The sequence below is a fragment of the Grampus griseus genome (assembly GCF_964374135.1).
Source record: "Grampus griseus genome assembly, chromosome: 11".
Lineage (NCBI taxonomy): Eukaryota > Metazoa > Chordata > Mammalia > Artiodactyla > Delphinidae > Grampus > Grampus griseus.
In genome coordinates, this window is record NC_139005.1 from 51,189,000 (window position 1) to 51,205,987 (window position 16,988).

Genomic DNA, 16,988 nt, shown 5'->3' on the forward strand with positions numbered 1-16,988 from the left:
AGTTATGCACAAAATATTTCCCCCAGTTTTTCCCGGTCTTTTGCCATTATGTGTGTTAAAATATTAAAAATTTTACATAGTCAAACCTAGAAGTCTTTTCCTCTGTGATCTTGTGTTTTATTAGGACAAGTTGACAAAAGAAAAATTTTACCTCTAAATATATTTAGTCAAAGGGTGAGCTGTGTCTAAATTTTTTTTCTACATTTATTATATTGATATTTGAGTTTCTACTATTTGTGGATATATAGTACTTAAAGAATCTGGTTTAAACTTCGTGATTTATAATCACATTTATAGGATTATTTTTCTCCTGGGTGGTTTATTTGGTGAGCAAAAAGGGTTATAACTGTTACTAAAGCCTCTTCTTACAAATTCTTACAAATTCTCCTGTGTATTTGACAGTAAGTCCATTCAGCTGAATTTGGTTGCACACATTTTAGTTATTCCATCCCCTTCCCTGAATTTTAAATGTTAAAAATGCTTAATCCGACATTTTGAATTTTTACAGAAAATTATTAATTTTTTTTTTTTTTTTTTTTTTTGTGCTACATGGGTCTCTCACTGTTGTGGCCTCTCCCGTTGCGGAGCACAGGCTCCGGACGCGCAGGCCTAGCGGCCATGGCTCACCGGCCTAGTTGTTCCACGGCACGTGGGATCTTCCCAGACCCGGGCACGAACCTGTGTGCCCTGCATCGGCAGGTGGACTCTCAACCACTGTGCCACCAGGGAAGCCCCAAATACTAATTTTATGAACCAAATTTTAAATTCATAATATTTTTTTATCAAGAATACTACCAGGGGAACTGCCTGGCTGTCCAGTGGTTAGGACTCCATGCTCTCACTGCCTAGGGACAAGATTCAATACCTGGTCAGGGAACTAAGACCCCACAAGACACGTGGTGTGGCCAAAAAAAAAAAAAGGTACTAAAGTTTGCCCAAGTGTTTAAAAAAAAAATACTATCAGAAAAATATATGATTACTATGCTGATTTAGGAAACAGAATGCCAATTCTTCTTTCCTTTATTATTTATTGCTTTTTGTTGTTTAAAAGCAGTGCTTCTACTTCATTATTCAATTATGCCTTTTTGTTACACCTGATTCTTTTTTTTTTTTTTTTTACACCTGATTCTAATGGTGTGCTGACAGGTATAAAAATTCTGTCCTTTGGAACTTAAAAACAATACCAGGAAAAAATCCTATTTATGGTATGGTGGATCACAAAGCACTTTAATGTATTTTTTCTTTTAATATGTTTCTTCAAAATATTCAGAAACTGCGTAAAATAATTTGTTCTGTGTGGGGTTATTTCCTTCTTTCCATTCACAGTAAAACACGTTGTTTAAATTCTTTAACATACACATGACTCTTAAATTGGAGTATTTAATGAGGATTATGTTAATGAAATAATGGAAACCAAATGACAAAAATCTATCATAAAGTAAGTATATCATCTCATTCCCTTACATTAGGTTATGTACATGGCATACATAGGGATCAGCTTAGACTGGGTGAAACAGTATAGAATTAGAATTCCTGGTTTCTAATTATTCAGTAGCTGTGTGGCTGGGAAGGCTTTAATGTTGCAGCATCTTTAAAATGGGCTGTAACTCCAAGGCCTGCCTCCTGGGGTTGCTGTGAATCCCTTGGGTTAATAGACAACTTTGCAAACTGGATGTAAGCCAGAAGGAAGATAGAGCAGGTATGCAAGCCTTCTTTCTGCCTGAAATAGGATGACTCAAGAGCCAATTCTCTCCTTCTTCTCATCTCTGGGCCAGCTGTCCCTCCCAGCTACTCCACAAGCGACCATGGCTGACAAGGACCAAGCAGAGGACCTAGAAGTGTATCTGAAGATCTTTAGATCATAATGATCCCAGCCCTGCCACCTTACAGCTCCCTTCCTTTCTTTAAGCCTCAGCTGCTCTAGGTGTAAAATGAGCATAAAATAGTCCTAACTACCTTATAGAGTTGTTTTGAGGACTAAAGGAGATAATGCAAGAAAGTTTAGCTATAATGGCTGAAAAATTTGTTTCCTAACCCGTCTCTTCCCCTCCTAAGAAACCTCTCCTAAAGTCGGCTTACTGAAACCGGCAGGGCTGAAACTTCAAAACAACCTTTCGGTCAGGATCTCTGCAAGGAAATTAGTGTGATTTAAATCAATTCAATAACACCAAGGTGTAAATGGCTAACATCCACAGGTGGCTTGGAGGAAAAATTTGCATTTTAAAAGAGGATTAGCTGACAGAAAGGATTCAGAAAATAGGGATTTTTTTTTTTTTTTTTGAGGAGGGTGAATAGAGTTCCCTTCACCCTTCACCCTAACGCTGAAATCATGCCTTGTAGGTTTAAAGAGGATTGTGGAAGGGGACATTTAAAAAGCACGTTTAATTAATACGTACTCGAACTGCAGAACTAGTTCACCCCCCTTTGCACCACGTGGCCTCAAAGATCATAATGACCTTGGCGGTCCTTATCTGGGAATGAACCCTCACTAGAAAGAAGGGCGAGAGGGAAAGACCGAAGCTCAACTGAATTTCCGGAAAGGATGTTTTCATTTGAATAAACTCAAGCCAGTCGTTACCTCCCCATTCGTCTCAGCTAACTTTTAACTCTCCTGGAGGGCCGAGTTGCCGGAATTCAGGACGGGGCGAAACGGCTGCGGGACGCCTGAGGGTCTTGTGGGGGGGGTCTCTCGGCCGGGCAATCTCCACTGCCACCAGCTGGACCCCGAAAAGGGGCGAGCAGTGCGGGGACAGCGGAGAAATTTCCCTGCTCTGCTTGGGCCCTCCCCCAAACCCGAGTTAGCCGGGCGTGGGGCGGGTGGACTGATCTCAGAGGAATTGGCAGGATCCGGGAGGCTGGGGAAGCGACCGGGAGCACAGACGCAGCCATCGTGGCGGGGCTCCCGGGGTTCCCCAAATACAGCTAGGGAAGAGCAGCACGCCTGGAACAAGCCGGCTGCACCGCCCCCACCTGCGGCCGCGCTGGGAGTGCCCAAGCAGCGTGCGGAGCGTCCCGGGCCTTTCGGGGCGGGGCCCCAGGGGCGGGGTCGCAGGGAGCTTCAGGGCCCCAGCCGCGCCCATAATCGGCCCGGGAAGCCGGAAGGCGGCAGGAGGGGCGCGGACGGCCGAATTGAGCGGCGGCCGCAGCTGCAGCAGGACGGCCCGCCGGCGGCTCGGGGCCGCGCGCCGGGAACCTCGCGGGGCGGGCGGGCGCGACACCCCCTGCCTGGCCGCCAGCTCCCCGGGGAGGCGGCCCGCGCGCGACGGGACCAGCAGCATGAGCAGCGGCTACAGCAGCCTGGAGGAGGACGCCGAGGACTTCTTCTTCACCGCCAGGACCTCCTTCTTCAGGAGAGCGCCCCAGGGCAAGCCCCGCGCCGGCCAGCAAGTGAGTGGCGTGCCCGGTAGGCGCAGTAGCCGGCGCTCGGTCGCTCCCGGGGAGTCCCGGCGCGGCGGGACCCCCAAGTCCACGGGTCTCCGCGGGGCGCGTGGGGGGATGCTCGCGAGGGAGGAGGAGGAGGAGGAGACCTCCGAGAAGGGATTTCTGTCTTTCCGGATGCCGGGGTAGTGCCTTGAGCTTGCGCGTGCGGGCGTGCGCGGGGCTCCCTGGGGAGGGAAGCCGGAGGGAGGGCGGGGAGGCGGAGGGTCCGCTCCCGCCTGCTGCGGCAGATGGCCTCTGTTGCTCTGCCTCCGGCGGTCGGCGGCTGGGGGGGCAGTTCTGAGAGCCAGGAGGCGTCCGCCGGCCACTCCCCGCTTTTCCCCTGCGCCTGGGGACGCCCTTCGCCCCCTCGCGGGCCTCACGCCGGCCCCCACTATTAGTCCGTTCCCTGGCCTGTGGCCCCTGGAGTGGCCTGGGGGCCGTGTAACACCCGGGAGAGGACGTGGGGACCTGGCCTCCCCTACCTTCCCGGTCCAGGCGCCTCTGGTGGCGGTATCGGTGGGGAAGCGCTGAGAGGAACGCCTGGCCAGACCAGAGCAGGCGTTCATTAAATCTTGGTAGCGGGAGTCAAGGTTGTGCGGTTCCAGTAAAGTCAATTGTATAGGTGCCTCGAATGTTTTGCAAACAAGTTACGGTGCTAGGTAGGATCGGCCGGCGAGAGCTGAGCCTTCGGCTGGTTTCTTCCTTTTTTGGAGGAAGCGTGCAGTTTGGGAAGCATGACTTGGGAGAAGATGGGAAGACTTGGGCCGGTTTCGCCGACCGTGACAGTGTCAGGGAGGTTACCCCGAAACGGGACACTTGGGCAGACTTCGAAGTCGGGCGCTTGAACCCTGCGGCCTCCTGGCCCTGGGAGCCACACCAAGGAAGCCCTGCCAACCCTGACGTGCTCGTATCAGATGAGAGAAGGCTGGACCGGAACAAATTGGTTGCTCTTAAAAAACAGTAGGCGCGCTCCAGACATCGCCATCAGACTTACTTCTAGAGACTAGAAGCAAGGAAAATCGTTCAGGGCCGGGTGATGCCTTCTGGGAGGGGTGAGGACGGAGTAATGTGTCAGGGTTTCCTTGCCAGACTTTTAAAGTTTATTTAACCACTTTATGAGGTCAAATTTCTTGTTACGATTCGGAAGTTTTTTGAACCTCTTAACTTCCAAACCAGAAGAAGGGGGGAGAGGGGAGAGGGAAGGGCAAGAGTGAAGTCGGGTACCCTTATTCAGTAGCAGTTAACCCCAAGTGAAGTTCTGGTTCAGTAGGTCTCTGTTCTTTATTGTTTCTAAGGCTTAAAGCCATACTATTTACTAGTCACTTTAACCTGAGGCTGCTGTAACGAGTGCCGCGAGCTAGGTGACTTCAACAAGTATGTGTTTCTGACAGTTCTAGAGGCTACAAGTCTGAGATCTGGGTGCCAGCATGTCGGGTTCTGATGAGGGCCCTTTCCTGGCTTGCAGACAGCCGACTTCTGGCAGTGTCCTCACCCGGAGAAAGGGCTGCCTCTTTCCCGCTTAAGAGGACACTCATCCCATTGTGTGGGGGGCACCCTCAACACTTGGTTACCTCTCAAAGGCCCCGCATCCCAAATCCTGTCACATTAGGGCTTCATCATGTGAACTGGGCAGGGGTGGGGCAGAAACATTCGGTCCATAGCAAGTGAAATCTTATTTTTAGTGGAGTGTATTTTAAGGACAGGAGTTTGCTGTGAGGTTTCGAAGTCAGAAATAACCACCCTCCAATCACTCGTAGAAGGATTGCATTTCCTTGTGCTTTTTTCACTTTGCTTTTCTCTTTCTTTCTTGACCTCCCCTTTCTTTCCTTTCTCTACTTTCTTGCTGTCATCATTTGACACTTGGAATAGAGATTGTCAGAGATGGTTGTGGTAGTTTGAAGTCTATTCCGGAGGTGACTAGTATCTCCAAAACACTAGCTGGTCTTGAATTCTCCAGGTGTGAGATGCTCCTTGACAAGGGCCGAAGTATCCAGGTTGAACTTGTATGAAAACACTTTAAAGGTAAAAATAGGACTTCTCTGGTGGCGCAGTGGTTAAGAATCCACCTGCCAATGCAGGGGGGACATGGGTTCGAGCCCTGGTCCGGGAAGATCCCACGTGCCGCGGAGCAACTAAGCCCGTGCGCCACAACTACTGAGCCTGTGCTCTAGAGCCCGTGAGCCACAACTACTGAGCCCACGTGCCACAACTACTGAAGCCCGCACGCCTAGAGCCCGTGCTCCGCAACAAGAAACCCACACACCACAACGAAGAGTGGCCCCCGCTCGCCACAACCAGAGAAAGCCCGTGTGCAGCAACGAAGAACCAACACAGCCAAAAATAAATAAAATAAATAAAAAAATTTATTTAAAAAAAAGTAAAAATATTTTTTTCTGGGTTTATACACGGTGTTTCTATGTTACACTCATTAACTTATGTAATATTCATCTAGTATATATATATTATACTCATTTAATGTTACTTATTTAGTATTTAGAATTGGTTTGACATCAATAAGTATTTTGAAGATTGTGCTGAAAATCAGGACAGTAAGACCTAGACCTTTGCTTAAAGAGCTTCACAGTATATTCTGAAACTTTATTGCCTGTGTATTTCCCCTTCTAACATAACACATACAGGGTGCTGAGTTAGAGGACTTATTTGCCAGTTGGAGAAGGTGTTCTAATTGAATTTTTGTGGGCATTTGGGTTTATTTAGAGTGAGTCTGTTAAATTCCTGATAAGATTTGTGAGTTAAATTTAAAGCAAGGCACTCTTAATACAGAACATTTCTTTTACCTGAGGTTAGATAAGCCTTTTTTCATTTTTTGCGCTGGTGATTGTAAGAATTAGGTGGGCACTCCTGCCATATGGTGTAGAAGTGAAATTTATCATTTCTTCAGAGAGTTGGAAAGAGAAGTGTTGTCAGAAGGATCTATTATTGATAATAGTGAGTTTTTTTGGTGCTATACCACCTGGTGGAAAAGCCGGGAAAATGTGGTTTCTAGAACTCTTGAAAATATCCAGGGAAAGCAAGATGTTTGTGGTAAAAGCAGGATGGGGAGAAAGGGGGTTGAGAAATTTCTTTCTTCTCTTGCCAGGCAAAGGAACATAGCCCAACTTCTTTCTTTCTCCAAGAATACCAAAAATGTTATTTTCTTTCTTATTTTATATTGGTGCCCTCTTTAAGAAAGAAAAAAAAAAGGAGAAGGCTTAAAAACCGGTCTGAAAGATATAGAGGGAATGAACATGTGTGGCTTTTTGGTGGTAGTTTGAATGTCATGCTTACTGCTGTATCCCCAGGGCCTCCATCAGTAAATATTAGTTGAAATGAATGAATTCTTTCCTGGTTTGATAATTGTTGGCTCTTTATGGGTTTTCAATGTACCCTGTCTCATGATTCTTCCAAGAATCCTCTGAACATTAACCTAATGAAAGGTTAGGCCTTGTTAAGTGGTTCACCAAAGACCTCCATTTAGGTGGGGGAAAGGCAGAACTCGTTTTCCTGACTCAAATTCCGGTCTCCTTTTTGCTGCTTCTGGGCTATAAAAATAATTTTTGTTTTTTTTTTTTATTTTTGGCCGAACCATGCGGCATGCGAGATCTTGGTTCCCTGACCAGTGATCGAACCTGCACCCCATGAAGTGGAAGTGCTGAGTCTTAACCACTGGACCGCCAGGGAAGTCCCCCAAAAATATACATATATTTTTTTGCGATACACAGGCCTCTCACTGTCGTGGCCTCTCCCGTTGCGGAGCACAGGCTCCGGACGCGCAGGCTCAGCAGCCATGGCTCACGGGCCCAGCCTCTCCGCGGAATGTGGGATCTTCCCAGACCGGGGCAAGAACCTGTGTCCCCTGCATCGGCAGGTGGACTCTCAACTACTGCACCACCAGTGAAGTCCCCCCAAAATAATTTTAATATTCCATTTTCCTTTTGCAAAATGGACATCTATAATTTAGGAGTTTCTTAAAACTTTGACACCCGGTAGGTGTCATTCATATATCTTCATTACAGTGTTCATAATTCATACTTTTGAATTCACCATTTTGTTTCATGCAGAACCAAGAATGTCAACAGTCTGTTACCATAATTTTCCTTTTCTACACATTCAGGCTTCCAGGAGTAGAAATGGACTAAAATTGTTGGACTTCCCTGGTGGCACAGTGGTTAAGAATCTGCCTGCCAGTGCAGGGGACATAGGTTCGAGCCCTGGTCTGGGAAGATCCCACGTGCCGTGGAGCAGCTAAGCCCGCGCACCACAACTACTGAGCCTGCGCTCTAGGGCCTGCGAACCACAACTACTGAGCCTGCGTGCCACAACTACTGAAGCCCGCGCGCCTAGAGCCCGTGCTCTGCAGCTAAAGAAGCCACCGCAATGAGACGCCTGCGCACAGCAATGAGAAGCCCGCGCACAGCAATGAGAGTAGCCCCCGTTCACTGCAACTAGAGAAAGTCCGCCCACAGCAGCAAAGACCCAACACAGCCATAAATAAATAAAATAAATAAATAAGAAATGGACTAAAATTATTAATATAATCTGTCAGCATGTCTTATTCTGCTTTTTTTGTAAGCTAAGGCTTGAGCCTTGTGTAGATAATAGGAATAAGACATGACACTGTGATCGCTTTAGAATTAGAATAGTCAGGAAGTCTTGAAGAACTTTAAATTGTCTTCTGAACCATCCACGCTTTTAAAAAAGTTAAACTGAAGAATGGTTTAATAAGGCAAGCCTGTGAGACTCCGCATAACAGGCCTCAAGTTTGCCCCTGGGTTTTTTCCTTATCATAATTTAAATATTTCTGTGGTTCTCTGGTTCTGTGTCTTATTGCTAGAATCAACAGTAATGAGTTGCACTGTTTTATTCAGTGTTTCCATTCATTAGAAGTTTTGGTGATAGACCGCGGGGGGTAGGGATGCAAAGAACAATGGTTTATAACATTAAAGGTATTTCGGTTAAACTTTTATACTAACATTGAATCCCTATATTACTGAATATAAACATTCCCAGCAGTCAGTTTTGCCGGGTGCACAGTCATGTGCACATTTTGTTGCCGTGTCCAATATATTCTGTCCTTGCACAGTATTAATCCATTGGAATTTTGTGTTTGTGTGAGCAGGACTCAAAGAGACACATTCCTCTAACTGAATTTCAAAAGGAAATTAGTCACCAATCTTATATACCTGCATACATGAGCAATACACTTTCTACCTCATTTCTTCTTCTGGCTAATTTGCAGGATTTGGAATTATTTGGAAAGCAGTGACACAAAACATTTACGAAAAGAAAAGCTAAAAATATCCAATAATGTGGTTATTCTTTTTAGACTTCCTTTGGCAGTCAGTGCATGTCATACTGTAAACATTCATTTTTCTGGGACAAAAATATTAGGCTGACCGAATGCTTTCTAGTGTGGCCTGATCACCAGCTTCTAGCCCAGAGCAACAGTTCTTGCTTACTGCCAGCTTCCCACATAAATATCTGCCTTTTGATAAAGGCCCCAGTTCGAGGCTTGTGTTTCACTTCTGATTTGTCCCAGGGTCATTAGCTAGCCAGACCCTTCTTTGGAAGGCATGGTGAAAGACAACATTGGATATTATAAGATATATGCTTGCAAAGGTACGTCTTGGCTAACTTGGCTCGTTTGCGTCCTTGTCTCATTGAAGAGCTGATATATATGTTGCCTTGTGGGAGGTTTTATTCTGGCTCAGCAAGTATTGCCTATATCATATGTTATATAACAAGGCTCAGCTTATTGTTTGCTCTCTGATGCAGCAACTTTTAAATAACAGCCTGTAACTAGGACCCTAGTCTTATTAAGCCTTCTTCAGTTGCCTTCAGTATCCAAGTTATTCCCCATCACAGAACCTGGGCCTGGAATTGCTTCCCTTAGTTCCTCTTCCCTTGTCAGCTTCCGTGTCACCTTCCCAGAGAAGTCTTCCTGAACCACCAATCCGAAGTAGGCACCCTTCCCTCTTAAAGTCCTCTGCTCTTTCCCTTCATAGCAAAAATTATAATTTGTTATTATATTTTGTTTAGGACAGAGACTAACGCGTTTACCCAGGGTCTAAAATAAATACCTGGCAGTTAGTAGGAGATGGAATGAATGGAAGCCTACTCATCATTCTGGATGGAAGTCCCAGTACTTGGTACTGTGCGTTTTCCTTTACACACAAATGTACACAGTTTCCCCCCTCTCCCAACTAGACATAAGCCTCCACAGTATCTTAGCCATTTAAAAAAGGATGATATTGTTATCAACAGGTATCAGATATCTGTTGATCTGATATCAACAGATTGATATCTGTTACTTCTAGTTTAGATATAACGATTTTTTCCCTTATTTTAAGAAAGCCACTCATTCATTCATGCAACAGATGAGTTTATTTTTGCAAACAGTTTATTTTTGCTGTGAATGGAAAGAGTAGAAGGCTGAGGGGAGGGGTGTGTACTTCGGATTGGTGATTCAGGAAGACTTCTCTGAGAAGGTGACAGGTAAAGAGGATCTGTATCTCCCCCCCCCCACCCCCCCACCCCGCCCAAATCTGGCTCTGGGGACAGAGCAGTGAAAAAATAATGTCCCTAGCCTCATTTAGTAAATTTTAAAAAGCTTATCAAATACACAAATTAAAGCATCTCTCATTTTTCTTTAAAGAGCTAGCTCCTTTAGTAAAAGGGGCCTTTTAACTGTTTACAGTTTTTCAGGAATCACCCCTATTGTGCAAAGTCTGGTAAAGCTATTACATCTATTTAGATGGAGACGTTGGCTGAGAAACAAGCCACATTTCTCTGTTGACATCTGTCGTCAACTTGTAGATCATTGTGTTCCAGCAGAAACATAATCATCCTATAGTTAGTTCTGGTTTGCCTCTCAGTGGCTAGGCGAAATGGTTTTTGTTTACTTGCTATATACATATTTTTCATGGAGAGGGCCCAGATACACACTAGGAAAGAGATGTCAGAGTCCATAAAAAAGATTAAAATGTGAAATAAATGTAAAAATGTCACAAACTAGAAGTGGCCATCATTCTAAAACTGTGCTGCCACATAAGGTAGTTATTCGCCACATATGGCTGTCAGCACTGGAAATGTGGCTCACCTGATTTGAGAGAGGCTGTGAGTCTGAAATACATACTGGATTTCCAAGACAAAGGAAAGAATATAAAATATACCACAATAATTTTTTAATATTGATTACGTGTTGAAATAATACTTAGGATATATTGAGTCAAATAAAATTAATTTTTACCTGTTTATTTTTTAACATGGCTCTTGGAAAATTTTAAGTTAGTGGCTTGCGTTCTATCACTGTTGGACAGTGCTGTTTGCGCTAACTCGTGCCAGGGGTGTGAATCTCCATCCTTGAGATGGCTGCAGGTGAATGGATGTGGTACCAGCCAGACCCACTGGGAAGATTTTTCTTTGTGAAGAGGAACTTGCAGTTTGCTGTTTGGTATAGTTTCTTTTCAGCCTAGCTTAGGTCACACATACAAGCATTTTGAGATTGTGAAACTTTTGTGTGTGGGGACTTCCCTTTTTTTCACTCGTGAGCTGATAGGATAAAACCATCCTTATGGCATTCTAGCTGCAACTGTGCCTTCAGTGTACAGAGGAGAGGGCTCATTCTTTCATAGAGTATTAACACAGCCAGAGTAATCTGCATTTTATAGGCTGTAGTTGCTCACTGCTGCTACATGATTCCATCAGCTAAGATAATTTACCAATTATATATTGCAACACTCAGTTCTTTTGCCAGATACTAAACAAAGTGAGATAATAAGAGAAGGAAAAAGGATGAGTTGGGCAATTGGAGACCAGAAGAATAGATTTAGAAGATCTTGGATTTAAAAGATTTAGAATGTAAGCAGCAAAGTGTTTTCATGAAATTAATGCAGGTTGGGCAGAGTGTGTGTGTGTGTGTGTGTGTGTGTGTGTGTGCATTGTGAAAGGAGTTTCCTAAATTCATTTCCCAACTGTTTATTGAATATTCACAATGGCCTAGGCTGTGCTAGGGATTCAATGAACAAACCAGATTGAAACCTGCTCTCATGCCGTTTAGTTAGATCAACTCTTATCCATGGTAAAGAACAAGATCTGAGTCCAAAATTTGGCTCCATGTTTGTTTTGTATATGCTGAAAAAATGAGTAGTTTCTCATATGCATGTCATTTGTACTGGAAAGGTTTTAAGATTTTATAAATAGAGCAATATGTTCTTAAATTTTTTTTTTTTTTTTGTGGTATGCGGGCCTCTCACTGTTGTGGCCTCTCCCGTTGTGGAGCACAGGCTCCAGACGCGCAGGCTCAGCGGCCATGGCTTACGGGCCCAGCCGCTCCGCGACATGTGGGATCTTCCCAGACGGGGGCACGAACCCGTGTCCCCTGCATTGGCAGGCGGACTCTCAACCACTGCGCCACCAGGGAAGCCCCTTAAATTTCATTTTATTTTTTTATTAATTAATTAATTTTTGGCTGCTTTGGTTCTTCCTTGCTGTGCGCGACTTTCTTTAGTTGCAGCGAGCAGGGGCTACTCTTTGTTGTGGTGGGCGAGCTTCTCATTGCGGTGGCTTGTCTTGTTGCGGAGCACGGGCTCTAGGCACGGGCTTTAGTAGTTGTGGCTCGAGGGTTCCAGAGTGCAGGCTCAGTAGTTGTGGCGCACGGGCTTAGTTGCCCCGCAGCATGTGGTATCTTCCCGGACCAGGGCTTAAACCCGTGTCCCCTGCATTGGCAGGCGGATTCTTAACCACTGCGCCACCAGGGAAGTCCTGGATTGTTTTCTTTTAGGCTAGATGTACAAAATAGAATTTACTGAGCATGAGGGTGTAACCATTTTATGGCTCTAGTTATTTATTGTCAATTTAAGACTATATTTTTCTCTGGTTTCACTGCACCCTCAGCTCCACTGGGTATAGTCATTAAGATAGAGGAAAAACTTCGTAAAGACATCTCATTGTTATTGCATTCCTTTAATTAACAGTGAATTTAGGGACTTCCTTGACAGCCCAGTGGTTAAGATTCCATGCTTCCACTGCAGCACTGCAGGGTGTTCAGTCACTGGTTGGGGAACTAAAGATCCCACATGCTGCGCAGTGCGGCCAAAAAACCCCCCAAAACAAAAAACAATGGTGAATTTAATTTTTTGTACTTCTGAGTGGGTCTTCCTCTTGGTGTGAGCAATGTTCATGGCTAATTTTTTTTTAATTTGTTCTATTTATTTATTTTTGGCTGTGTTGGGTCCTCGTTGCTGCGCGCGGGCTTTCTCTATGTGAGCAGGGGCTACTCTTCGTTGCACTGCGCTGTCTTCTCATTGCGGTGGCTTCTCTTGTTGTGGAGCACAGGCTTCAGTAGTTGTGGCATGCGGGCTCTAGAGCACAAGCTCAGTAGTTGTGGCGCACTGGCTTAGTTGCTCTGCGGCATGTGGGATCTTCCCGGACCAGGGCTCGAACCCGTGTCTCCTGCATTGGCAGGCAGATTCTTAACCACTGCGCCACCAGGGAAGTCCCTGTTCTTGGCTTTTTGACCATGTGTTAGGTCGGTGGAAATCTTGAGAACACTGCTCTTTGCGTCTCATGCCTATTTAGCTGGGTAGATGCTTCCCCTTTTTTGTGGTCAGCTGAACTTCAGGTTATTTTTGACTTTGTTTGTACCAAAGGGTGGTTGCATGTTCTGGCCTTTGGAAATACTTTAGAATGTGTTTCAGGCTGACATCACTGAAACTCAGAGCAAAATCCTTTTTTAACTCCTATAATTACAGCACAGGAAGGGCATTGCTAAGACAGCAGCAGCATCCTGTGAATACACTGTGGAATATTGAGGGTGGGGAGCTGGATGATGTGTCTTTGGTAACCATGTGAAAAAGGGTGACTGGGGGTGCCTGCTTATCTTTGAATTTCAATACATTTAGCATCAGTTTTCCAGCCACTATGGTAGAATTTTGAGGATTCTAAGCTCTCTTATAAACAAACTGGAAACTGAAAAAAAGTTTAGGACAAACTAGTAAAAATCCCACCTACAAAAGAGGATTTTTATACTGTTTACCTGTGAGCTTATTGTTTGTGGTTGAAAAATTGCAATTAGATGGAATCTGTCCCTACAGTCTGCTTTAAGGCTCACCTGTGTCCAAAATTGTTGCTTAATGTGTTATAATCTGATTAACCGCTAATTTGATCTCATTTAATTTTTTTCTTCTTTCAGAGTATTTTAATTAAGTGAATCTTTCAAAAGGATGTGAAGAGTTATTTCTGACTTTAGATAGATTATGAACTCTCCTTAATCCTTATATTCTTAGACAACTCAAATTTACCCTGAAAATTTCCTACAGTTGCTTGTTTTGAGGAATATCTTTTTTGGTAGTTTGCCATTTAGGTCATAGAAATTTATGTGTCTGATACAGTTCTTAAAGAGCAAAACAAAAACCAAAAAATTTTTATGAAAATAGAAAACATAGCTAGGTGCATTACATAGGAGAAAAAAAATACCAATACTAAAATGAAGTTTAACATTCCATGATGTTTTACAGTTAAAGGAGCTTTCCAGGGGAATTAAGGTTCAGTTGGTATATTTGGACTCTAATTTCAGTGGAGCTTTGAGATGAGGAACAAAACAAGTTATATTGGTTTAAGCAGATCCAGGTTTAATGGCAAAGGTGAATTCAGGGGTTGCTTGACTGTAGTCAGTGATTTCCCAGCTATGGGAAAATATAAATATTATGTAGGTGGCTTAAAGAAACAGTATTACTTTTGTATGTTTAAGGCCTGTTTCTGTTTGTTTAAACACGCTTGTGGATTGCTTTTTCTTGCCTGTTTTCCTTTGGGGGGAAGTACTGCCGTTTCAGATCTGTCTGAGGTTTGGGAATTCCTTTCTTGCTTTTCCTAATGGTCTGGGGTGGGCACGTAGTGCAGTTGGCTGGCATGAGTGTGGTCGTTCTGCTGTACTGAGGTGTGGGGTTGGATCCTCGGCTGTACCGTGGGTCTCGTCTAGAGGAAATTTGTCCTGTGAACTGTACCCAAAGCTTAATTATTCCTGCCATTCAGTGGAGAGGATTTGGAGGTAGGCCCTGTAGAAGAAGGAGTACCTTTCAAAAAGGCAAACCTAGCACCAATATCAACAAATCAACTTGAGATCCATTCTCACTGCACTAGTTCCTGTGCAGTTTTCATTAAAATGGATCTTAGCGGGGAGGGGCAAAATAGGGGTATGGAGTAAAGAGGTACCAACTGTTATGAATAAAATAAGCTACAAGGGTATATTGTACAAAATAGGGAATATAGCTACTGTTTTATAATAACTATAAATGGACTATAACCTTTAAAAATTGTGAATCACTGTATTGTACACCTGTAACATATATTGTACATCAACTACTTCAATTTAAAAATATCTTTATAAGAAGAAAAAATAAAATGGATTTTGTTCTTTTTAGGTGAGGCTATTACTATAAAAAAGGGGGGGAACTGGATTTTGTTACAGGCTAAAAGGGCAGTGTGTTCTTTTATTAAAAAACTTATTTTTGGCTGCATTGGGTCTTCGTTGCTGCACGCGGGCTTTCTTTGGTTGCGGCGAGCAGGGGCTACTCATCATTGCAGTGCGCGGGCTTCTCACTGTGGTGGCTTCTCTTGTAGCAGAGCACGGGCCCTAGAGCGCGCAGGCTTCAGTAGTTGTGGCACACGGGCTCAGTAGTTGTGGCTCGCAGGGTCTAGAACACAGGCTCAGTAGTTGTGGCGCATGGGCTTAGTTGCTCCGCGGCATGTGGGATCTTCCGGGACCAGGGCTTGAACCCGTGTCCCCTGCATTGGCAGGCGGATTCTTAACCACTGTGCAACCAGGAAGGTCCTGGGTGGTGTGTTCTTGATTGACTGATTGCAAGCAGTCGTGTGAGGCAGCCTGAGTTAAATCATTGCTAGCTGTGTTGTCTTGGGCAAGTCATTACACCTCTTTAAGCCTCACTTTCTTCAACTGTGAAGTAGTAGCATGCCTGGCACATAATAAGCAGTAATTAATATTGGCCATTATTATTTGTAAAAGGTTCTACTATATCTAATCATGTACTTTGAGTGTACTAGGTTGAATGGAGAACTGACAGTGGTTGAGAGGTTTGAAGTGAACCTAATAACCTAGCCAAAGAATGCAAGACAGCAGGAAATTAGGTTGTGTCTCTGACTTTATGGACCAAAATGAATTGGGAATCTCAGTGTAATTGATCAGGAAGGCGTCATTCCTGGAGGCTTAATTTTCTTTTTCTTTTCTTTCTCCCCCTCTTCTGTATCAGTGTGGCGCCTTTGTTTTCTGGTAAAGGGCTGATTCCTCCTGACCAAGCGTGAGGCCACCTCTCCAAGTCTTTACCCTCTTCTTTTCTCCTTTAAAGCAAGCCACCCCAGTGGAAAGAGAATGAGCAGGCATATGGAAGTGGGGTTCTTTTGCCCAAGCCTTTATGAAAAAGTTAACACATTGTACGAAAGCTTTTTTCTTTTCAACTTCCTCTGTTCTCCCTGTCTGATCTGCCTCTGAGTGCAGGATTTTAGTTGCAGTTTTGCTCGAGGCTGCTGGCTTGACCGGGTGACAAATTACGCTTCTTCCTGGGGGCTTTCCTTTTTCCTTCCAAAGGTCTAAATCGCCTTGTGCTCATTGTTTAGGGACTTAGTCACTGTCTTGTTTCTGGTTTTCATAGGGTGGAATCAAATGAGGTAATTGATGTGAGCTTTGTAACGTGCTGCAGGGGAGATGCTGCGGCAGCTGTGGAGACCCGTTCCACACGCGTGGCTGGCTTCCCACCCACAGAGTGTCTGTGTCCTCTCTTAGGCGTTTCAATGTTGCTGGACGCATCCGCAGTTTGGAAACAAGCTCGCTTATGCAAAATTTGAATGCAGGCATGAAAGAAGCTCAGTGAGTCATGTGATCTGTTTGGCTAACTCTTCAGAGGTCACTTATGCTCTGTGAAAGTGGTCCGAGTGTTGGAATCTGGTGGGAAACCTCTTCCTTTGGGCCATGTGAGCGTCCTGGGGTTTGCTATTCCCTTTCTGCCCCCAGCCTCCCCTCCCTTTGGTTGTGTGTTTCTTACAATAAATTGGTTGTCTGAAACTGGCTTTAGATTAATTCTGGTTGTGAAGAATTTTAATCACTTTAAAAACCTCTGATTTGACTGAGCTGTAGTATTACTGATGTACTCTTATAAATAATATCATCAATTCGTATGAAAGACTTGGAGCAGTATCTGGCATGTGAGTACATGTTTAATAAACTAATGTTAACTAGTATTATTTCTACCGGTATTGGCATTATCAGTTTAAAACAATTTGGTAGGAGCTTATACTGAGACAGTGAGGTTCAGTAGAAAAGCCTAGGGATCTAGAATTGGGAGACTCTTGCGTTTGGATCTGTCATTTATCAGTTCTGAGAGCTGCAGCAGGTCCCTTAACTTCCTTGAGTATCAGTTTGGTAATCTTTAAAAGAAACTATCATAGAGGGATTAAATGAGAAAATGCGTATGGAAGGTATTGCTAGACTATAAATTGTTTCATAATTGTAAGTATGATAGCATCACAGGTGTGTTTAGAGACTACTATAAAATTTT

At 44.3% G+C, this 16,988-nt stretch overlaps 1 protein-coding gene across 1 annotated transcript in view; it reads left to right on the top strand.

Annotated features, from left to right (window-relative positions):
• The first annotated feature begins 3,101 nt into the window (after positions 1-3,101).
• Positions 3,102-16,988, top strand: part of RASSF3 (Ras association domain family member 3) — a 73,233-nt gene continuing 59,346 nt past the window's right edge. Inside the window, exon 1 of the mRNA XM_082665555.1 lies at positions 3,102-3,387. Within this exon, the coding sequence (XP_082521681.1) occupies positions 3,277-3,387 (111 nt within the window). The 5' untranslated portion in view covers positions 3,102-3,276. The remainder of the gene's footprint in view (positions 3,388-16,988) is intronic.